General features: G+C 45.1%; 1 protein-coding gene across 1 annotated transcript in view; it reads left to right on the plus strand.

The window, feature by feature from the left end:
- Positions 1–4,910, plus strand: part of Bcas1 (breast carcinoma amplified sequence 1) — a 172,846-nt gene extending 167,936 nt beyond the window's left edge. The window contains exon 13 of the mRNA XM_029564557.1: positions 3,901–4,910. Coding sequence (XP_029420417.1) covers positions 3,901–3,975 — 75 coding nt within the window. The 3' untranslated portion in view covers positions 3,976–4,910. The remainder of the gene's footprint in view (positions 1–3,900) is intronic.
- Positions 4,911–19,963: the final 15,053 nt, after the last annotated feature.

Raw genomic sequence — 19,963 nt, forward strand, 5'->3', positions numbered from 1 at the left:
CCAGTCATAGCCTGGTCCCACTTCCACCTTGCTCTTGCCACTGAGTATTTGTGGTTGAGGATGCGACAGCTCAGCTTCCTACTGCCTGTCGTTTGCTGCCATGCTTCTCTTCCATGGTGGTCTTTTCATCCCTCTGGAATTGTAAGCCCAATTAAACTCTTTCTTCTGTAAGTTACTTTGATCATGGTGTTTCTCACAGAAACAGAAAGGTAACTAATATGTGGGAGTTTGGTGGTGGTGGGTGAACAGGGCAGGACAGGACTGTGTGCAGGACAGACTGCTGGAAGGCAAGCTGGATGTAGCAAGGTGAAGAGACCTAGACCCATGGTCTTAGAACAATGCCTGGCAAGTTGCAAGTAGCTGAGGAATGGCTTTTAGAGATGGTCACCTAGTCAGCCTGCACTAGGGTCCCATGTGCCTTCAGTAGTTTGCACTAAATCACAGCAGCTGATCACAATGTTGAGCAAATACAGAGGCCAGGAATGGTCCAGCACTGAGCCACTAGCTCAGGCTTCAGGCAGAGCTGAGCCAGAAGCAGTGCTTGTCGCCTACTCTTAAGGGTGAAAGTGGAAAGTAATAACCCCGCAGGCTTCTGGGAAGACCAAGACTGCCCTACATGAGGCACCAGGCTCCCAGGGTGAGGGCTGAGGAGGTCATGAAAGCTGAAAGGCATGGCACAGTCCTCAAACCCAACTTCATCGGCCTTGAGGAGCCACGCACACAGTAACCCTGGTCATCCTGACCATCCAAAGACTGATGCCATGGGTGACACTTGTTGGCATGCCACAGCGGTCACAGAGCCAACTGCCACCACTAAAAACAGTTGCCTCACTAGCACTGCTCCACATCAGATACTGTTGACACTCACTGACCTTCATCCTGCACAGTCACCTGCGAACTCTCTTTGCACCTATGGTAAAATTAAGGTGCAGAGACTAAACAGGGTGACAGAAGTCAAACAGTTAGGTAGTGGCAGATCTGTGATACAAAGCCCAGCCATCTGATTTCAGTGTCAAATGACATAATATATACTACATTGTATATGCTTTATACCATATATGTTATATACTATAGTATATATACTGTGATACCCTATTTAATACTATTATATCTACACATACTATATATATATATACATATATATATACTGTAGTGCACCACACTAATCAGATACTATATATACTCTATATACTAGATACATTATATATAGCCTATATGTGTTATATGTACAATACTATAATGTACCATAATAATATTGTCCTAGTTTGTTCTTCATTGCTGTGACAAAATACTCTGACCACTACCAACTTGGGGAGGAAAGGGTTTATTTAGCTTACATATCCCAGGTCACGGTTCATCCGGGAGCCCAAGGTAGGAACTCAGGGCAGGAACCTGGAGGCACGAGCTGGAGCATAAGCCATGGAGGAATGCTGCTTACTGGTTTGCTCCCCCGGTCCCTGCTCAGCCTGCTTTCTTATGCAACACAGGCCTACTTGCCCAGGGGTGGCACCACCCACAGTGGGCTGGGCCCTCCCGCATCACTCATCAAGAAGATGCCCCTCAGACATGGCCACAGGCCAGTCCAATAGAGGCAATTCCCCAATTGAGGCTCCCTCAACCCAAGTGTGTCAAGTTGACACTAAAGCTATCCAGCACAGTATACATGTACTATGCAATAATACAGAATAATATCCTATATTATACTATGCTAAATCAGGTATGCTGTACTAAATTATATTATACTGTTCTAGTTTGGTTTCTTTATTACTGTGACAAACACCATGACCCAAAAGCAACTTGGGGAGAAAAGGGTTGATTTCAGCTTACAACTGCCAGGTCATAATCCATCAGTGAGGGAGGTCAGGGCAGGAACTCGAGGCAGGAGCCTTGAAGCAGAGGCCCTGGAGGAGCACTGCTTATTGGCCGGCTTGCTTAGCTACCTTTCTTATACAGCTCAGACCCACCTGCTCAGGAACGGCAGCACCCACAGTGGGCTGGGCACCCCACATCTATTCGCAATTAGAAAGTGCTCCTCAGGCCGGTTTGGTGGGGGCGGTTCTTTGATTGACATTCCCTCTTCCTAGGTGTCTCTAGTTTGTGTCAAGTTGACAGAAACTAACCAGCACATATACTAAGCATGTACATGTCTTCTGTTAGCATGTTACCCTACCCTATACTGCATTTGTGTTCTGCTCTAGGATGCATGTATTTATGCTATGCTGTATGTATAAAATATTAAAATGTTGCATTGTATTTGCTATGCTATACTATGTAAATTCTACATGTACTATATGATATACATTATTGTGGGCTGGGGAGATTGCTCAATGGGTAAAGCACATGTAAATGCCCGGTGGGAGTGGCCACTGACTTGTAATCCCAGCACTTCGGAGGTAGAGACAGGGAATCCGTGGAGCAAGATGGCTAGCTAGATTAGCCACATGGGTGAGCTCTGGGTTCAAGCAAGAGATCCTGCCTCAATATATAAGGTGAGAACAACTGAGGAAAATATCTGACATCAACCTCTGGCTTCCACATGCACACATACACACATGCATGTGTACCCAAAGACATGTGCACCCACACATATGTGAGCTTGCTTATACCACACACACATGCAAAAAATCAATACTGTGTTATATTTACTTTGTTAAAGTACAAGGTGTGTGTGTATGTGATGTAATATGCACTATCCTATTTTATTCTGCCCTGTGCTATACCATGTACTACACTGTATCCTATACTTACTTTATTTACTACAGTACAGTACTAAACTGTACTGTACACATACTTTATGGTGCCCTGTGCACAATCCTGCATTACATGGTACTACTTTATACTATGACATGGAACTACCATTGATAAAACCTCTGATACATACAACATATGAATCTCTAATCCATGTGCAACATGAAAGAAGCTAGGCCCAGAGACTAGGCACTCTATGATTCCTTGATTTAAATCCTGAGACCTCTAGACATGGTGATATGGGCCTGTAATCCTAGATCTCAGGAGGAATGCTGTGAATCTAAGGCCAGCCTGGGCTACACAGTGAGTTACAGAACAGCCTGGGCTACCTAATCTGGAAAACAAAACATAACAAAAAGAATCCTAGAAAGGCAGAACTCTATAATGAGGAAAGATCAGGGGTTTCCAGGGTCTGTGAGTGAGTCTGTGATATCTTGATTTAGGTGGTACTAACATGACCATTTGTACTGGTCTAAGTTCGTAGAGCTGTGTATAGGAAGGGCTAAGCTGTTTCTGTTATACTTGACAGAAACAGTAGAAGTCCAATAGTACAGCCACAACGGCACCTACCTTCCGGTATCCACTTGCCACTTTGAGACAGTAGTAAGGTGCCCCCTCCATGTGCCAGGTACTTGCAAGGCCCTGAGGACACAGAAGACAGCATCCATAGAGAAGGAAGACATCAGACAGACAAAAGTTCATAAGATTACTTCATTTGGTAGTATGTTTTATGAGGAATAAAGCATTTTGTGAAACAGGAGTGAGTCTCTTGACCGTGATTAGGGAGGGGGTGTCTAAAATGAACTGCAATGAGAGGTCCACCCCCAGGGACTGTTCTAACTCTATCATGAATATAAGCGTGCTTTCTCATGGGAGCAATTCCCTGAAATGAGTTTTATCATTCCTGTTTTAGAGGCAAAGAAATCAAACCACAAACACGTAAATAATCTGTCCAAGATTCACAAAACCAGAAAATAATATGCCTGGGCATTGAACCCAAGCATCTAATTGGAGATCATTCTCCTACCCATGAATAGGATATATTTACTTAGCACAACACCAAGCACAAAGTAGTGCTTGGTTAAGTACTGATTGCTGCTGTTGGTCTTTCACATCTTCAGTGGGCTACGAATGCTTTATGTTTTTCTCCAGGGACCAAAGCGGATGTTGGATGCTCAAGTGCAAACAGACCCTGTATCCATCGGACCAGTTGGAAAATCCAAGTAATCAAATCACTACTGTCCTGACCAGGTTCTCCTCCACCGAGATGGTCTCTCCTCCCTGCTCCCGCTCCCGTCCAAACACTCCTATGTATATATTTGCTCTTCTCCTGACCACCCAACAAAATTCTGCCTACAACCTCAACCCGAACCGTTGTAGATCGAGGTGTATTATTTATGTCTCTGGTTCAGATTTCCTGTAAAAATGGGTTACAGGTTAACTAGTTAAGTCGGGAGAGTTGATGACTGCCAAGGGTTAGGGAGAGGAGGTAGACAGAGGCATCTTTGTTATGAAAAAATAAGGCAGCATCCAGTACGTTGCAGAAGAAAAATGTCTGTGAAGAAAAGAACCCTCAGCTTTGTAGCAAACGTGTGCTCATCCTCTAAGCTTGAAGGGAGGACGGGAAGATGCATTTGTTCTAGTTCGCACTTGACGAAGGAGAGCTCTGGGCGGGCTCTGTGTTGGGCGGCTGCCAACTTCCTGGAATGGAATGTAGGGGTAGAAAAAGGGATGAATTAAGAGTCGGTTTTCAAATAGGTCCTTGAAAGTTATCGGTGAGGGGGAAATGATTCGCTGAAGAGGGCTTGAAATGATTTGGGAAAACAATTATTTTTGAGGCTCAGGGACGAGGGCTTGGATTACCAACTTCAAAAGGAAAACTACGAGTAAAATGAGGTAAATGAAGTTGCAGGTTTATTTTGCAACGCAAGGGGGCGCCGAGGCCTCCATTTTCACCCTGCATCCTTTTACCCCTAACAAAGATTTGGTCTCTGCAAGCTTACATTATTAATGTCTCTCAGATGGTCGAGCGGCTTGCTTCATCTGTTCTGTCTGATGCCTATCTCACGTCTGTCTGTAATTTTCTAATGTTCTCAGGATGTGCTCTGATAAAAACCCTCCCCATAACCCCAGTTAATAAAAATTTACAGATTATTCAAATACTTGAGGTGTTTTTGTTTTTTTTTTTAATTCTCATACAGAGGACTGAACAGGACCATAAGTCTATTAAGATGAACTGCAAAGTGTCATGGCAGTGACTGATAGTCACATATTCTAGACCTTTTTCTGATATAATTTTAAAAACTGACTTCTAGAGTACCTTTGGATTTTTAACCTTTAATGTCATCTGGCACTGCTATCTGAGATGACTTGATCTTCCACAGTATAAAATCAGGGTTCTTCCTCAATGTTCAGAAGACAATTCTCTCCCAAATCCTCTTGGATTTCCCTGAGTATGGTACCTATTTTGGAAAAGTGCTGTCTTAGGAGTCCAAGACCGGACTTCGAAAGCAGTAGTATGCTGAGTGTGGGCTTTGGGACATACTTGATTCCACCTTAAGCCAGGGGGCAGCTTTGGTCTTAGACAGCTGAGTCATGGTTACCCTGGACGGTGATAGGTTGGGCAAGCTACTCCCTGTAAATTGAAAGCCAGGATTCCTAAGCAACTGGATGAGCACATGTACAGTACCCCACTATAGGTGCACACAGACATGTTCAGATACGTATTCATACACAGCTTTTGCACACTTTCACATTCATACTTAAAAATACAGGAATAGACTAACGCACACATGTTACTGGACTTAGGGTTGCAGTCTTACACCCCCCGCCCCCCCCAAGCCAGGGTCAGCCACCAGCCCTTGATAAATGGATTAAAAGAGCTAAATTAACAGGGAAAAGCAGAAGAGGAAGATTTATTCAATGTGGCCACATTAGGAAGAGGGACGACGAGACCCAGTGCCACCCAAGTCCATCTCTGGGATCCTGGACATGAGGGTCAAGTTCTCTCTTAAATTGTTTAAATTTATTTTTATTTTATGTATTTCGGTGTTTTATCTGCATTTATGTAAGTGCATCTGTGTCGTCCAATGCCTGTGGAGGCCAGAAGAAGGTGTCGGATCCCCTGGAACTTGAGTTAGGGGCGCTCGTTAGCTGCCTCATGAGTACTAGGAGCAGAACCTGGGTCCTCTGCAAGAGCAGCAAGTGTTCTTATCCACTGAGCCGTCTCTCCAGCCCCAAGGGTGATAGAAGGCAGGAGATATGTATAGCTGAGGTGTGGGGCCAAGTGTGAGTCCCCAGCCACCACTATCTCAACTCAAGTCTCTTCTGCAAGGTCATCTGACAAGTTGTAAATCTTTCTCCAGGAAACAATTTCCTCCTGGGGCTGCAAGTTCCCCTTCCCGAGCTACGTTCTTTTCTTCCCCTAGCAGTCTGATTCCTGGGGAAATTCTAAGTTCTTGGGGCCCATTGTTTCAATTGAATGGAAGAGAGGCACAGTGTCCCTTTAGAATATTTTCATTCCTGCCAGACCGGTGGGTTGCATGCACACACATTCATATTCACACAAATGTGCAGCGAATGCAGATCCACACAGACCTACATTAGCTCACACAAGCCCACCGCATGTATGAGCTATCACACACTGGTCAGAAATAAGCATCAGATACACCGTCCAGGCACAGGCTGGGGAACAGGCAAGCTGTCTCTAAACACCCAGATGTGGAAGGACCGTAAAGGGCACGTGGGGAGACAATGGTGCACTGGCCGAATTCTAGGTTTCAAATACAGACCAGAAGTTGTTTCCTTGAAGCTAAGTTTGCAGTCACCGTACCTTGCCCAGTTCAAAACTCCCCCACTTAGTGTCAAAAGGCTTTGCTGGGCAGATACAGAGGGAAAAAAAACACTAAGGTTGGAGGTTACACTCCATGCCCCCCCAGTCCCAGTGGCAGTGGCTGAAGCAGAACAGGCAGTTAGCCCCTGTTCCTCTGTTTACAAACCCCAGGGGCATTCCCACCGTCAATTGGCCCTGGGCCAATGCAGCCCATAAGTAAGGTGACAGTATATTTTGCAAGTTTCACCAGCCTGGGCACAAGGGCTTTGGGCTTAGAAGAGAAATGTCCTTCACCAGGACAGGAAATAGCAGAACCAGTGAGGGAGTGACTGCTCATTGAGCAATAGCACCCTCCCCCCTTCCCGGAAACCAAACAAGGGAGGGGGTGGGGGGTTCTTTGCAAAGTGGCTGGGCAAAGTGTCCGTGGTTTTCTGTTCGTAGTACCCCCCCCCCTTATCCTAGGCCAAAGAAGAAAACAATCTTTTAATGAAATAGTGTTTTTTTAAATAAAGGCTACAAAATGTAAATCAGAGAACAAAGTTTTTTAAAAATTACTTACTGGAGGGACCCTGAACCCAGCTGTAGTTTACAAAGCAAGTTTAACCTCTTGTGTTTTGTGTGTGTGTGCTCTGTTACTTTCTGTGTTCGGTTGCAATCCAAATTCCTGATGTGTTTACAGCAAATGCCAGTTGCCACACTTCCTGCTACCGTAGTGTGAAACTCAGAAAGTGAGCGAGAAAAAGCCTAGCGGGGAGGCGGGAGGAGGAGGATTCACAAACGCCCAGCCCGGAAGTGACTCCACGGATCAAACCCTGTGGCGGGGGTGGAAGGGCACAAACCCTGTTGGGCAACAAAAAAGAAAACTAAATTAAGACGGGGGGGGGGTGGTAAAGTGCCGAGGTATCGGGTCGGTCCATTTAATGATTCACTGGTTTATTTTAGGTGCACAGGGAAATGTCTCCTCTCCTTTGCCAAGAAGACCTGGCTTTTCTGAGAACGGAGCTAGTGAGCTGAAAAGTCACCACTGTGAGTGCACGGGCAGTGCACACGTATCCGAGCATGCGCGCAAGCACACACACATACATACACACACGTGTGCAGACATGCACACATACACACTCGTGCACCCTCTGAACTGTGCCTTCCATTCCAGTTGACAGAGACTTTTGGACCTATACCATACAAGAATTCATTCAAAGGAGCAGTTGTTCCCAGAAGCCTGAGGCCCTTGGAATCATCTCTCTTCTTGGGAAAGGAGGCACATTCCTAAAGAACTGCCAGACACAGGAGGAAAAGAGAAAGCCAGCCAGGTTACTGTTTTAGTTTTCAGCCCCTTGCTCTTTAGATATGTTATCAAGGACTGAGATTCTCTCTCTCTCTCTCTCTCTCTCTCTCTCTCTCTCTCTCTCTCTCCCCTCTCTCTCCCTCCCTCCCTCCTTCCCTCTCTCCCTGTCTCCCTCCTTCCCTCTCTCCCTCTCGCCCTTCTTCTTTCCCTTCCTTCCTCCCTTTCCCCCACTACACTCAAGCAGTATGCAAACAATCCATGTACATTGGGGGTAGGGAGGGAGGGGAGAAAGGGTCTCATTAGATTTTAAAACTCCAGAAGTGGAGAGCTGGAGAGATGGGTCAGCTGGTAAGAGCACTGGCTGATCTCACAGAGGACCAAGGTTTGGTTCCCAGCACCCACAGGACAGCGGCAACCATCCATAACTTCAGTTCCAGAGGATCTGACACCCTCTTCCGGCCTCATGTGCATGCTGTACTTACATATAAAAAAAAAGCATTTTTTAAAAAAGCCCTCCAGAATGCGCCCCCCTCCTCCTGGGGTAGAGTTCCACAACCAGGTGTCCATCCAGCTTAGGTCTGTCCAGGCTTAGGCCTCAAGAAATAAAATTGGGACTTGGAGATATAGCTCAGAGGTAGAGCACTTGTTTACTCAAAGTGACACCCTGGATTCTATCCCCAACATTGCAAAGAAAATGACTTAATTAAAACAAACAGGAAAGAAAATCATCCACACGACTTGCCTTCAAGTCAGGAAAGGGAAAGAACCCCAGTTACTGTCCTGCTTGTGGTGCAAATCTGGGGATGGGCTGATTACTGGGCTTGGCTCTTACCAGCCTCTCAGTATGGCTCCTTTAAGAAGGCAGTTTGGCACAGTGAGTAGAATTGGCTTCTCTGTGGGTTTTAAAAAAAAAAAAAAAAATGAGAATGGCGGCTGGTTACCAAGAAAAGAATCACAAAGCGAGCATCAACTTCTGTACTTTGGCAACTTGGATATTTAGTGGTGGCAGGAGAGCTGTGCGAGGGTTGAAGAATTGCTTGTTGGGAGAATTGAACGCTTTGGCCTCTGCAGTGCTGTCTATAAAGCTGTCTCCCTCTCTCTTCTGCACCGCCCCCTTGCTCCAACTGACGAGGCTACAGGCATCTCAAGATCAGGGATCTCCTTGCCCATTTCAAAAACACAGAAGCAAGGGTAGAGGTCCTTCTGCCTAACACTGACATTTACTAAGTGCCTTCTGCATGCATCGTCTAATTTACAGTTGTATGCCCCCAACTGGATTCAACTGCTTTGTTCCATTTCATTAGGAGTACACTGCCAGGCACCTGTATGAATCTGTCTCTGATTTTCAAACGGGTACTTTGCCTTTGAAGGAGAAATTCATTCCTTAGGATGTACTAAACGCCTTTTATCTAAATACAACCACATGGGGGCGCTCCAGGACCTGGGGTTCTGCAGTCTCTAATTGGGTCTCTTTCCATGACTGCCTAACCAGGAAATTGGACCAAGGAGGCCTTCCTTACAGTTTGTCTGTTGATTAACTTCTAGAAAGCAGTGGGGCGAGTCAGTTACCTTCTACGATTTCCACAGCTCTCCAAATAAATTAGGTAGGTGGGTTCTCTGTTATTGAATCTACAAGACAAGAAGCTTAAAGAAGAATCTGCAAACAAAGAATCTGAGTGACCTCGACTGCTCCCATCGTGTCCACAACCCAGCCTTATTTCACCCCTTCGACACTCAACTAGAGAGCAAATGACCACCTCTCAATTTCTTCCATTAACAAAGGGATATCAGTGGTGCTGGTGGAAGAGATGACTGGTAGCTTTGAGGTGATCCCAGCTAACACTCAAGTACTTAGTAAACAAGGGAACCAAGTAACAGAAGTCCCCTACTCACATTAGCTAATAACAGTAAGCCTGTTTATCAGCTCATTCGTAATGTTATGTGACAGCTTTGGCTTTGATTCTCTGAGACTGTTCTGGCTCATAAGGAAACACATCCTTACGCATAACAGGTGTTGTGTGCCAGAGCTTGGCTCTGAGCCCACAAGACTCAGCTCTGCCTTGTTCTGTGGGTTGACTTCATCCTAAAACTACTGACAGGTGATAAGGACCATTCCAGGCAGGGGGATTATGGGATTATTATGATCAGTTTCACCTGAGTCTTTTGGTGAACTCAGCATGGCAAAGGCAGCTACAATGACGCAATAAACAGGAAAGCAGTTCCCAAACTAACTGCTCCTGTTAAGTTTCTTCTGACAGGACCTGAGTAACTGATGCCCAGCCTACAAAGCATGATCGGTAGGCTACAGGCATCTCAAGATCAGGGATCTCCTTGCCCATTTCAAAAACACTCTGTTCACATGGAAGATACTCAGAGCATGTCATTTGAACTGATAGATTAATAGAGAAATTCCACAGCCACCTGTCCTGGAAGTAGGTGGCCATATGCTCTAGTGTGAGCTTAGTTTAGCCCTGAATGTTTGATCACTCTAATCAGACCTCTACCTGCCCAGGCAGTGAGCTTGGTTGCTCTTAGAGGATGGTCCTCGATCAGCAGCATCCACATTGACTGAGCCTGATAGAAATATAGGTTCTCACACGCTTGGACCAAAAACTCCTAGAGTGAGACCCAGTGATCTGTGGCCTCACATGACCTCCAGGTGGTTCTAATGCAGGGGAAAATTTGAAAACCACTGGTTCAGGGAGAGATACCATTTCATAAGGCACCAACTGAATAGTTGACCCAAAGCCTGGCCCTAACGATGGTTAGTTGATAAAAGCCAAAATTGAACTTGACTAGAAGCCAGGTACCACACAGCACACAAAATGCCTTGTTTACTTCCCATTTTACAGATGAGAAAAATTGAGGCTCAGAGAGTGAAAATCGGCTTTGTTCAAGGTTACAACCCAACCTAAACTTTTTTTTTTTTTTTTTTTTTTTTTTTTTTTTTTTTTTAAAAAAAAAAAAAAAAGAGGACGATAAATCTTTCGAGACAGGGCCCCGGTAGCCCCAGCTGGCCTGGAACTCACTACATAAACCAGGCTGGCCTTGAGCTCACAGAGATCTGCCTGCCTCTGCCTCCCAGGTGCTGGGATTAAAAGCATGTGCCATCATGCCCAGCTGATTATTTTTTAGAAATGGTCTCATGTATCCCAGGCTGGCCTTGAACTCACTATGTATCCAAGCTTGACCTTGAGCTTCTGATCCTCCTGATTCTACTTCCCCAATGCTAGTTACAAGTGTGTTATCATCACGCCTAATTTTATGTGGTGCTGAGGATCAAACTCAGGGCTTGTGCACGCCAGGCCAGCACTTGAGCCGCTGAACTACAGCCCCAAGCGCTCAACCTAAGTGCTTAAAGGCCTGTGGGAGACACCAGCAGAGAAGACAGTCATGATATAGTGTCTCAGGATGTGACATGGTAGGACTGAGAGAAAGTACTCCCACAGAGCAGGGGGAAGACAGTTGACCTAATTAACCAAGGGAAAAGGCTGAACCACCCAGAGGAACAGGAAGTGCCAAAGGGCAGAATTCCCAGAGAGAATGGAAAGCAGTTCTGTGTGCTAGGGATGGTGCAGCTCAGATAGGAGAGAGCCCAGCCAGCAGCCAGACTTCAGGAGCTAAGAGTGCAGCTCTGTAGTAGAAGGGAGCTTCACATGAGAGAGGCTCTGAGTTTCAGCCCCAACACTGCACCCATACACCCACAAGCATGTACATACACATACACACACACACATACACACAGACATACACACAGATACACACACATGCACATACACACACACATACACACACATACACATGCACATACACACACACATACACACACATACACATACACACACATACACACACACATACACATACACACACACACACATACACACACACAGGCACAGTTTCTGGAGAGCAATGGAGAGCCATAGAAGAAATACATGCTGGGTGAGTAACATGGTAAGATTGGCATGTTGGCTTCAAATAGGATCTAACACAAACACAATTAAACTAACTGTCACTGAGCAACTATCCATTTGATATTGGTTACAAAATTCATCGCTTTCTTTTAAAGATTTTTTTTAGATTTAAGAGTTTTTAAAAATTTAATGATTATAAAGAGTATCTACTTAGACAAAACTTTTAAATAGATTTAACCTTTAAAAAGACACTGAAGTGTTCATTTCCAAGTGTCTGTGTGGGTTGGAATTTGACCCAGCAGTCCACCAAGATGATCCACAGTCACAATCCAAGGCTTGGAGACCTTGAGCTGCTACACCTTGTGGGGGACTTTCCTTTTATCTGTGGCGTCCAGATCAGAACCACCCGTAGTGGGAGTTTCTGAGCAGAGCAGATTCAAAATTGCTTAGGGCATGCAAGTTCAGTAGATTGTCAGCGCGCAGCACGCATTGTTGATGAGGTTGCATGGTCCCAGGGAGAACGAAGCCTTCTTTTCCATGGGCTCAAAGTCAGTCTTTGGGATACCTTGACCTCTGTCTCCTTCTGTCTCTTTTCTGATTTATGAGGGAGGCAGGAGATTTTCCTGATGCACATCCCATTCTGAAGTATATAAATGTTTTGGGGGAGAAGAATTGGGTCTGCCTTTGGCTTTCCTTGATTACATCATCTTAATATGAACAGGTTTCCATGGTAATAGATGCTGTGGCTGCCCAGCCCCAACTCTTCGGCCCACTTCTATGTTCTCAGGAAGAGAATGGCTTCCCACCTCAAAGGCTCTTCCATCCCTCCTTCTCTTCTTGGTGACTTTGGGGGCTGTGGGAACTTGGCCAACCCATTTTGGGGGTGTTCTGGAAATCTTGGAGATTTTATGGCTCAAGGATCAACCCTCCCCATTGAGAGAAGGGCGATGACGGATAACTCCCTCAGTTTGCCCATCTCTCTACAAGGCAACTTTGAGGTGTTCCTGCAGAATCCTTAGCAGACACCTACATGAATGATATGCAAATGGGCACACACTGCCCCACATCACTTCCTAAATAAACTGCTGGCATCCCACCTTCCCGTGGCAGGGGCCTCTTGGGGAAATCTGAGACCATGCCAATAGTTTGGTAGGGGAAACTGGATATAGGCAGTGGTTTTAAAGTGCCCTCAAGTTGAAAAGGCAAGCCTAGAATAAGGAGGCCCAAAGAAGGAAAACAGAATGAAGCCCAAGCTGCCCTTAGAGATGAAAGACAGATGGAGGAGGTGACAGTGTGGTGGGAGAGGGGAGACTGTGAGGGACCGTCTGTGAGAGCATCAGGTGGGTGGCAGGAGGCTGCTGGGGCCAGGCACCTCCGGAAGTTCTGCCTTTCTGTGGCTGAGAAAATATCTGGTGCAGAGAAAATATCTGTGCCTCAGCCATTCCCCCTAGCTGAACAGCCCCAGAAGCTGTTGGCAATGGAACTTGGGAGATGGAGTTTGAAGGGGCGCTTGGAAAGATCAGAGAGCCACAAGGAAAAGACCCAGCACAGGCCCTGGTTGAGACAAACAAAACCAGAAAGCAGATGGGGTTGGGGTCCCAGCCCTTACTCAGATCAGTACGTGAAGATGGATGATATGGTCACAATGACATGCCTGGTGCTTTCTTTGTCTCCTGAACAAAGTCTTGGGAACATAGGCAAAGGAATCTAAATCAGCATATCACGGAGTACTATATACCCATGCTTACTACCACACTGTTCACAGTCTCTGAGATATGGGATCAGTCCAGGTGCCTGGACAGATGAGCAGATAAAGAAACTGGGATCCACATACAAAATGGAGTATAATTCAACTGTAAAGAAGAACAAAACTGTCACATTTGCAAAGAAAATGGACTGGAGGTCATTGTATTAAGTGAAATAAGCCAGCCTCACTATGTGTGAAGGGGATGGGGTCTAAAGAAAGTGAGGAGGGGGGGGGAGAGAGAGAGAGACAGAGAGAGAGAGACAGAGACAGAGAGAGACAGAGAGAGAGGAGAGAGCGAGAAGCTGAAGGAGGATTATTGGGGGGCAGGAGGAAGGACAACGTGGGCAAACATAAGCAAAGTAAAACATTGATGTATGAAACTGTCATAGTGAAACCCACTATTTTGTACACTAGCTTAAAATTGATTTTAAAATGACTAAACTTTGTAAAAATGAAATAAATAGATCTTTAAATAATTAGAATGTAGACTCCTAGTCTAGAGAGTCTCAGCTGGAACCATGTGGCCTTGAGCAAGTTGCTTAGTGTCTTTAAGCCTTGTTTTCACGAAAATCCATGATCATGGCGGGCAAAGCCACCTTCTCAAACAGCGGTTGAGGCTTTGTTGTATGTTCCAGGAGACACAGTGAACATGGACCCTGGTGTGTGCTCAGGACCTACAGAGCTTGAGGAGACTCTGTAGATGAGCATCAACTGCTCTGAGTACCTGTCAGGCTGTTAAAATCCCTGCTAAGGGGATGGGAGATGGTTCAGTGGGAACCAGCATCTTCATTGCTGTGTAAGCATGAGGACCTGAGTTGGATCCCCAACACACACACACACACACACACACACACACACACACACACACAAACCATGTGTGGTGACATGAGTTTATAATCCCAGAGCTGGGAAGGCAGAGACAGGGAGATCCCTGGGGCTTGCTGGCTGGCCAATCTAACCATTGGTGAGCTTCAAGTTCCAAAGTAAGGTAGAGCGTGATTAAAGCTGACACTCTGGTCAGCCTCTGACCTCCGCAAGCACATGGCATGTATGCGAGCGCAAATCTCATGTCTGTGTCTAGGAACTGCCTCTAGTCTTCATTGTCCTTTTTAAAAAAATGTTAAATGTATGAGTGTATTACCAACATGTATGTAAGTGTGCCTGTGTTGTACAATGCCCCTGGAGGTCAGAAGAGGGTGTCAGAGCCCCTGGAACCAGAACTACAGATGGTTGTTAGCTGCCATGTGGGTGCTGGAAACCAAACCCAGATCCTCCCACAGAGCAGCCTGTGCTCCTAACTGTGACCATCTTTCCAGCCACTCTTCTTCACTGTCTTAAGAAGGCGTCTTTCCCTTTCCACAGAGACTGGAACAGTTGGGCATTAGAGCCTGAGCCCTGCTCCTCCCCTCCAGGCCCACACCCTCCCCCTGAATCCCGCTCCTCTATCCTGGTATCTTTGCTGGTCAGTCCTCACAAGTAGCTTAGCAGTTCTAAGGATACAAAACAGGAAATTACGCCCCTTGCTCCGGCTAAGGGTAAAAATCTCATGTTAAAAAAAAAAAAAAAAAAAAAAAAAAAAAATCCTTCACAGGACAGATTTCTTCAGCTCCCACAAATTAGGGCCTTGAAAAACCAAGTTTCATAGACAAGGTCTCTGGATTTGCTTAATCATTTCCTTTGCAAATGTGTATTTGCATGAAGGAAGCTTAGTAAGAAAGGGTCAGGTGGGTGATGAGCATGCTTTTAAGTCAGCCCAAGACAGGACACAAAATTCTGGACTGCAGAATCAGTTCAGTGCTGTCCCTTGGCAGCAAGGGAGCCTAAGACAGTCACTCTGGAAAACTGTATTGCCCAAGAATTGATCATTCTAGGCCGTCCTATACTGACCCAGAGGAAAATTCACATCCTCTTCCATGAAGTGACTACTGATAGATAAGAAAGAGCACCATCTCTCAGAGGTACTGTAGAGAGTGCCATCCTGTCATCTCTGTCCTTTCTTGGGACCCATCCTGCGGCTAACCAGCTAGGGTCCACCTCTGTGGTTTGTTGCTGTTATTTTATGATGGGGACTGGCTGGAATTACTGAAGTCAGTGGACCAGCTGGCTGGACTTGGAGTTCCATTCCTCATAAGTAAAGCCTCTCTCTCTCTCTCTCTCTCTCTCTCTCTCTCTCTCTCTCTCTCTCCCCGCTCACCTTCTAGCTACAGTCCCCAACATTATCTAGGGAAAACCAAAGCCAGTTAATATGTAAAATCATCTCACCTTTTTGATACAGCTACAAACACACTCAGAAAGATGGTTCTGAAGACATCACAGGGCTGTCTGTGTGGTGACGGATAACTCAAACAGATGACCATGGACTTTTACCAGAACTGATGGAAGCCAGAGAGTTAAACCCAAGGAAGAAGAAATGGAAAGAAGGGCGGGGGGAGAGGAAGGGAGGGGACAGGAAGGAATGGAGGGAGGGAAAGAAGGATGAAGGAAGGAATGAAGGACTGAAAATTTAAAAATCCCACATCAAATAAAATATACCCATCATACCAAAATGAAATAAGCAAACTTTGGGAAAAACAAAAGGAAAATTAATACACTCCCAGCAGGTGTGTGTGTGTGTTGTGGTTGTGTGTGAAAGACGTCCTCTCAGAGGAAGAAAGTGATCTTGAAGAGACGAATACAAATCCAGGGAAGAACCAGCAGAAAGGAATTAAAGCGGGAGTAAATGTAAATGAGTGCCAATCGGGTTAAAAGGTAATAAAACTGTCTTGCCGGCTTTGAGAGAGATGTACAGTCTTAAAACACAGCAGCTACAGCCCACAAGTAGGGAAGAAAGGAAAGGAATTCAACATGTTTCAAGACCCTTGTATTGTGCAAGAAATAGTAAGTGCACTAACGCTTTCCAGTTCTGGTACTCGAGAGTAAGAGTCCATAGCATGAGCCCCGGACTAGAGAAAGCAGTAATGGCTGATGGAGAAAGGGGACCTGACAAGAAAGACCTCGTTAACTGAAAACTGAGAAAAGAACAATCCAGAAACTCGGGTGAGTAGGGCAGCCCTAGCACTTGGGAGGCTAAGGCAGGAGGATCTAGAGTTTGAGGCCAGCCTGGGCTACCTAGGGAGGTTCTGTATCAAAAAGGGCCAGGGGTCAGGACTTGACTCATAACAGGTAAAACTAATTGAAAATGGCTACTACTCTATTAGTGTTCTTATCATGCATTACTAATATGTTAAATATAAACAAACTAAATACTTCGATTAAAAATTTTCATACTAGGGGCTAGAGAGATGGCTCAGTGGTTAAGAGCACTTGCTGCTCTTGCAGAGGACCTGGGTTCAGTTCCCAGTTCCCAGTTCTGACTTCAGACTCACAGAGATTTGCCTGCCTCACAACCACCTGTAACTCCAGCTCCAGGGAGGTCCAACCCACACACGTGCACACACACACACACACACACACACTTTTTTTAAAGATTTCATACTAAATGAAAACAACAACACTTTAAGTATAGTCTACTCTGAGGCAGCCTCAAATGCAAGCACACAGAAAGGATGAAAATAGGTGAGATCATTCTGGAAGCTGTGCAGGTGTGGTGGCACTCAGCAAGATGGTATGCTGAAGAGGTGGAAGAGGAGGATCAAGGCCAGCCCCGGCTACACCTTTGAGACCTGCATGATGGCTCAGTGGGTAAAGGTACTTGCCCACAAACATGATCACCTAAGTTTGATTTCCAGAACTCACATGGTGGAAAGAAAGAACTGGTTCCTGCAAGTTATCCTCTGAGTTCCACACGTGTGCTTGGGCACACATGTACACACCCCCCAGTTACAAAATAAAATTAAGTGTTGAGAAAGGGTGGGGGACGCATATTGCATGCACACTTTAACCCAAAGAAAGCTGGTGTAGCAGTTCTAGTTTCGGTCGAAGGTGACGTTAACGAAAAAGCAATAAACAAAGGGACTGTTTCGTAATAGCAGAAAATGTCATGCCCTTGGGAAAAGACAATTTTGTCTATATACACCTCAATAGGCATAAGACAGAAATTGCCAGATCTAAAAATCCGCATGTAGTGGCAGACTCTATGATACCTCTATCCTCACTGATAGCAAGACAGTAAACCAGGAAAAACAAAGAAATTTTGACCAGCACCATGTACACACATGAACAGAGTGTTGGTCAAAATTTTGACATCTTTGTTCTTTTTTCTTTTGATAGAGTCTTGAGGAGCTCTGGCTCACTAGAACTCCCTATGCAGACCAAGCTGACTTCAGACTCACAGAGATTTGCCTGTCTCTACCCCCCAAATGCTGGGATTAAATGCACCACCATGCCTGGCTGTATGTTCTATTTAACTACACATGGAGCATTCCAAAGCTTGTTTTATGCTGGTCAGTGGAGGGAGTCTCAAGAAACTTCAACAGATAAACACAAACATAATTTATTTTCTGACCACGATGAGCTAGAAACCAATCTCAAAAGAGAAGATCATGGCTAGGTAGTTGGAAATGAAGCAAACAATTCTGAAAATTCATGCCCTAATAAAAAAATTTCAGCTGGGCACGGCTCACCCCTTGAAGCCCAGCACTCCGAAAGCAGAGACAGGCAGATCTATATGAGATCAAGGCCAGCTGGAGCTACAGGGAACCCTGTCTCAAAAAAAACAAAAAACAACAAAAACCCCAACAAATTAAAAATAATAAACAAAAACAAACAACAAACAAATTCCAACAGAGATTAGAAAGCACTTTGACAGCTGAGATGACTCAGTGGGTCAAGTGCTTGCTGTAAACGTGAAGACATGAATTTGGATCCCCAGCATGCACATAAAGCCAGGCATAGCAGTGTGTCTGTAATCCCATGCTCCTGTGGTGAGATGGGAGACCGGGAAACCCCTGAAAGCTCTAGGCCAGCCACCCTGATGTGTGGAGCAGAGAGACCTTCTCAAGTAAGGGGGAAGATGGGGACTGACACCTGAGATTTTCCTCTGACTTCCACATTCATGCCATGATGTGCCACCACACATACATATACACACAACACATACATATATACACATACAAATACCTATATACACACATACAATACATATATAATACACACAAAGACAAGACACATACACACGTACAACACACATACACAATAAACATGCACGTACATGCACACACATACATGCACACACAAACACATTTTGGCTCAATGAATACTTGACATATCAAAACATAAGGTTGGGGGCTGGAGAGATGGCTCAGCAGTTAATAGCACTGGCTGACTTCTTGCAGAAGACCCAGCACTCACATGGCAGCTAACAACCGTCTGTAACTCCAGTTCCAGGGGTTCCTACGGTCCTCTTCTGTCCTCTGTAGGCACTTCACAATACAGGTGCACTTACATATATGCAAGTATGACATTCATACACATAAAATAAAAAAATAAATCAAAAAAATTTTTTTAAACATAAGATTCGCTTAAAGACACACTTAAAAGCAAATTTTTGTTTCGTTTCATTATTTTTTTTTTTTGAGACAGGGTCTCCCTGTAGCCCAGGCTGGCCTGGAACTGGTTAAGTAGACCAGGCTGACCTGAATGTCTCTGAGATTCTGCCTCTGCCTCCCCCGTGCTAGGATTAGAGGTGCACACCACCACAACCAGCCTTAAAAGCAAATTTTTAATCTATAAATACATTTGTTAGAAAGGAGAGAAGAGAAAAATCAATGATCCAAGTATCTGCCTTGAAGAAAAGGAAAATAAGAAGTAAAAGAAATCTGAAAAGTCGAAATAAGAAGAAAATAAGACAATGAAAGAAAATGACGAAAAAGAAACAAAAGCACAACCAGGAAGACACCGCGCTGTTCAGAGCTGAGCCGCCAGCACCGCCATAGCCATTTGTTCATCCACCTCTGCGTCCCTTCATCCGCCACGTACTGAGACTCTCCGCCGAATATAAAGCCTTGTTCTGATTCCTTAGAACAAGAGCTTACATGTCCCTAAAGAAAACAAGCTGTAAGTGAAGACCTAGTGATATGATGTCAAGAAATAGAATATTCAAATCAAAGTTACAGCTCAGGAAAAAAATATTAAGGAAGAAGAAGAAGGGAGGGAATGAAGGAGGAGGACGGGGAGACGGAGAAGGAGAAGGAGAGAAAGGAGAAGGAGGTGGAGAAGCCAGGTTTGGTAACACACCTGTGAGTCCCCCATCTGGGACGCAGAGGGAGGAAGATCTTGAGTTTGAGGCCAGACTGAGCTACACAGAAAGACCCTGTCTGGATGAATGATAGATAGATGATAGATATATAGATGATAGATGGATAGATAGATGGATAGATAGATGGATAGATGGCCAGCTGGGTCTCAAAAAGACCAAGGGGGGAAAAAAAGAAAGATATATGATTGATAGATAATAGATGATAGATAGATAGATGACAAATGATAGATATAAGATAGAT

Source organism: Nannospalax galili, unplaced genomic scaffold (genome assembly GCF_000622305.1).
Source record: "Nannospalax galili isolate Female #2095 unplaced genomic scaffold, S.galili_v1.0 scaffold596, whole genome shotgun sequence".
NCBI classification, from domain to species: domain Eukaryota; kingdom Metazoa; phylum Chordata; class Mammalia; order Rodentia; family Spalacidae; genus Nannospalax; species Nannospalax galili.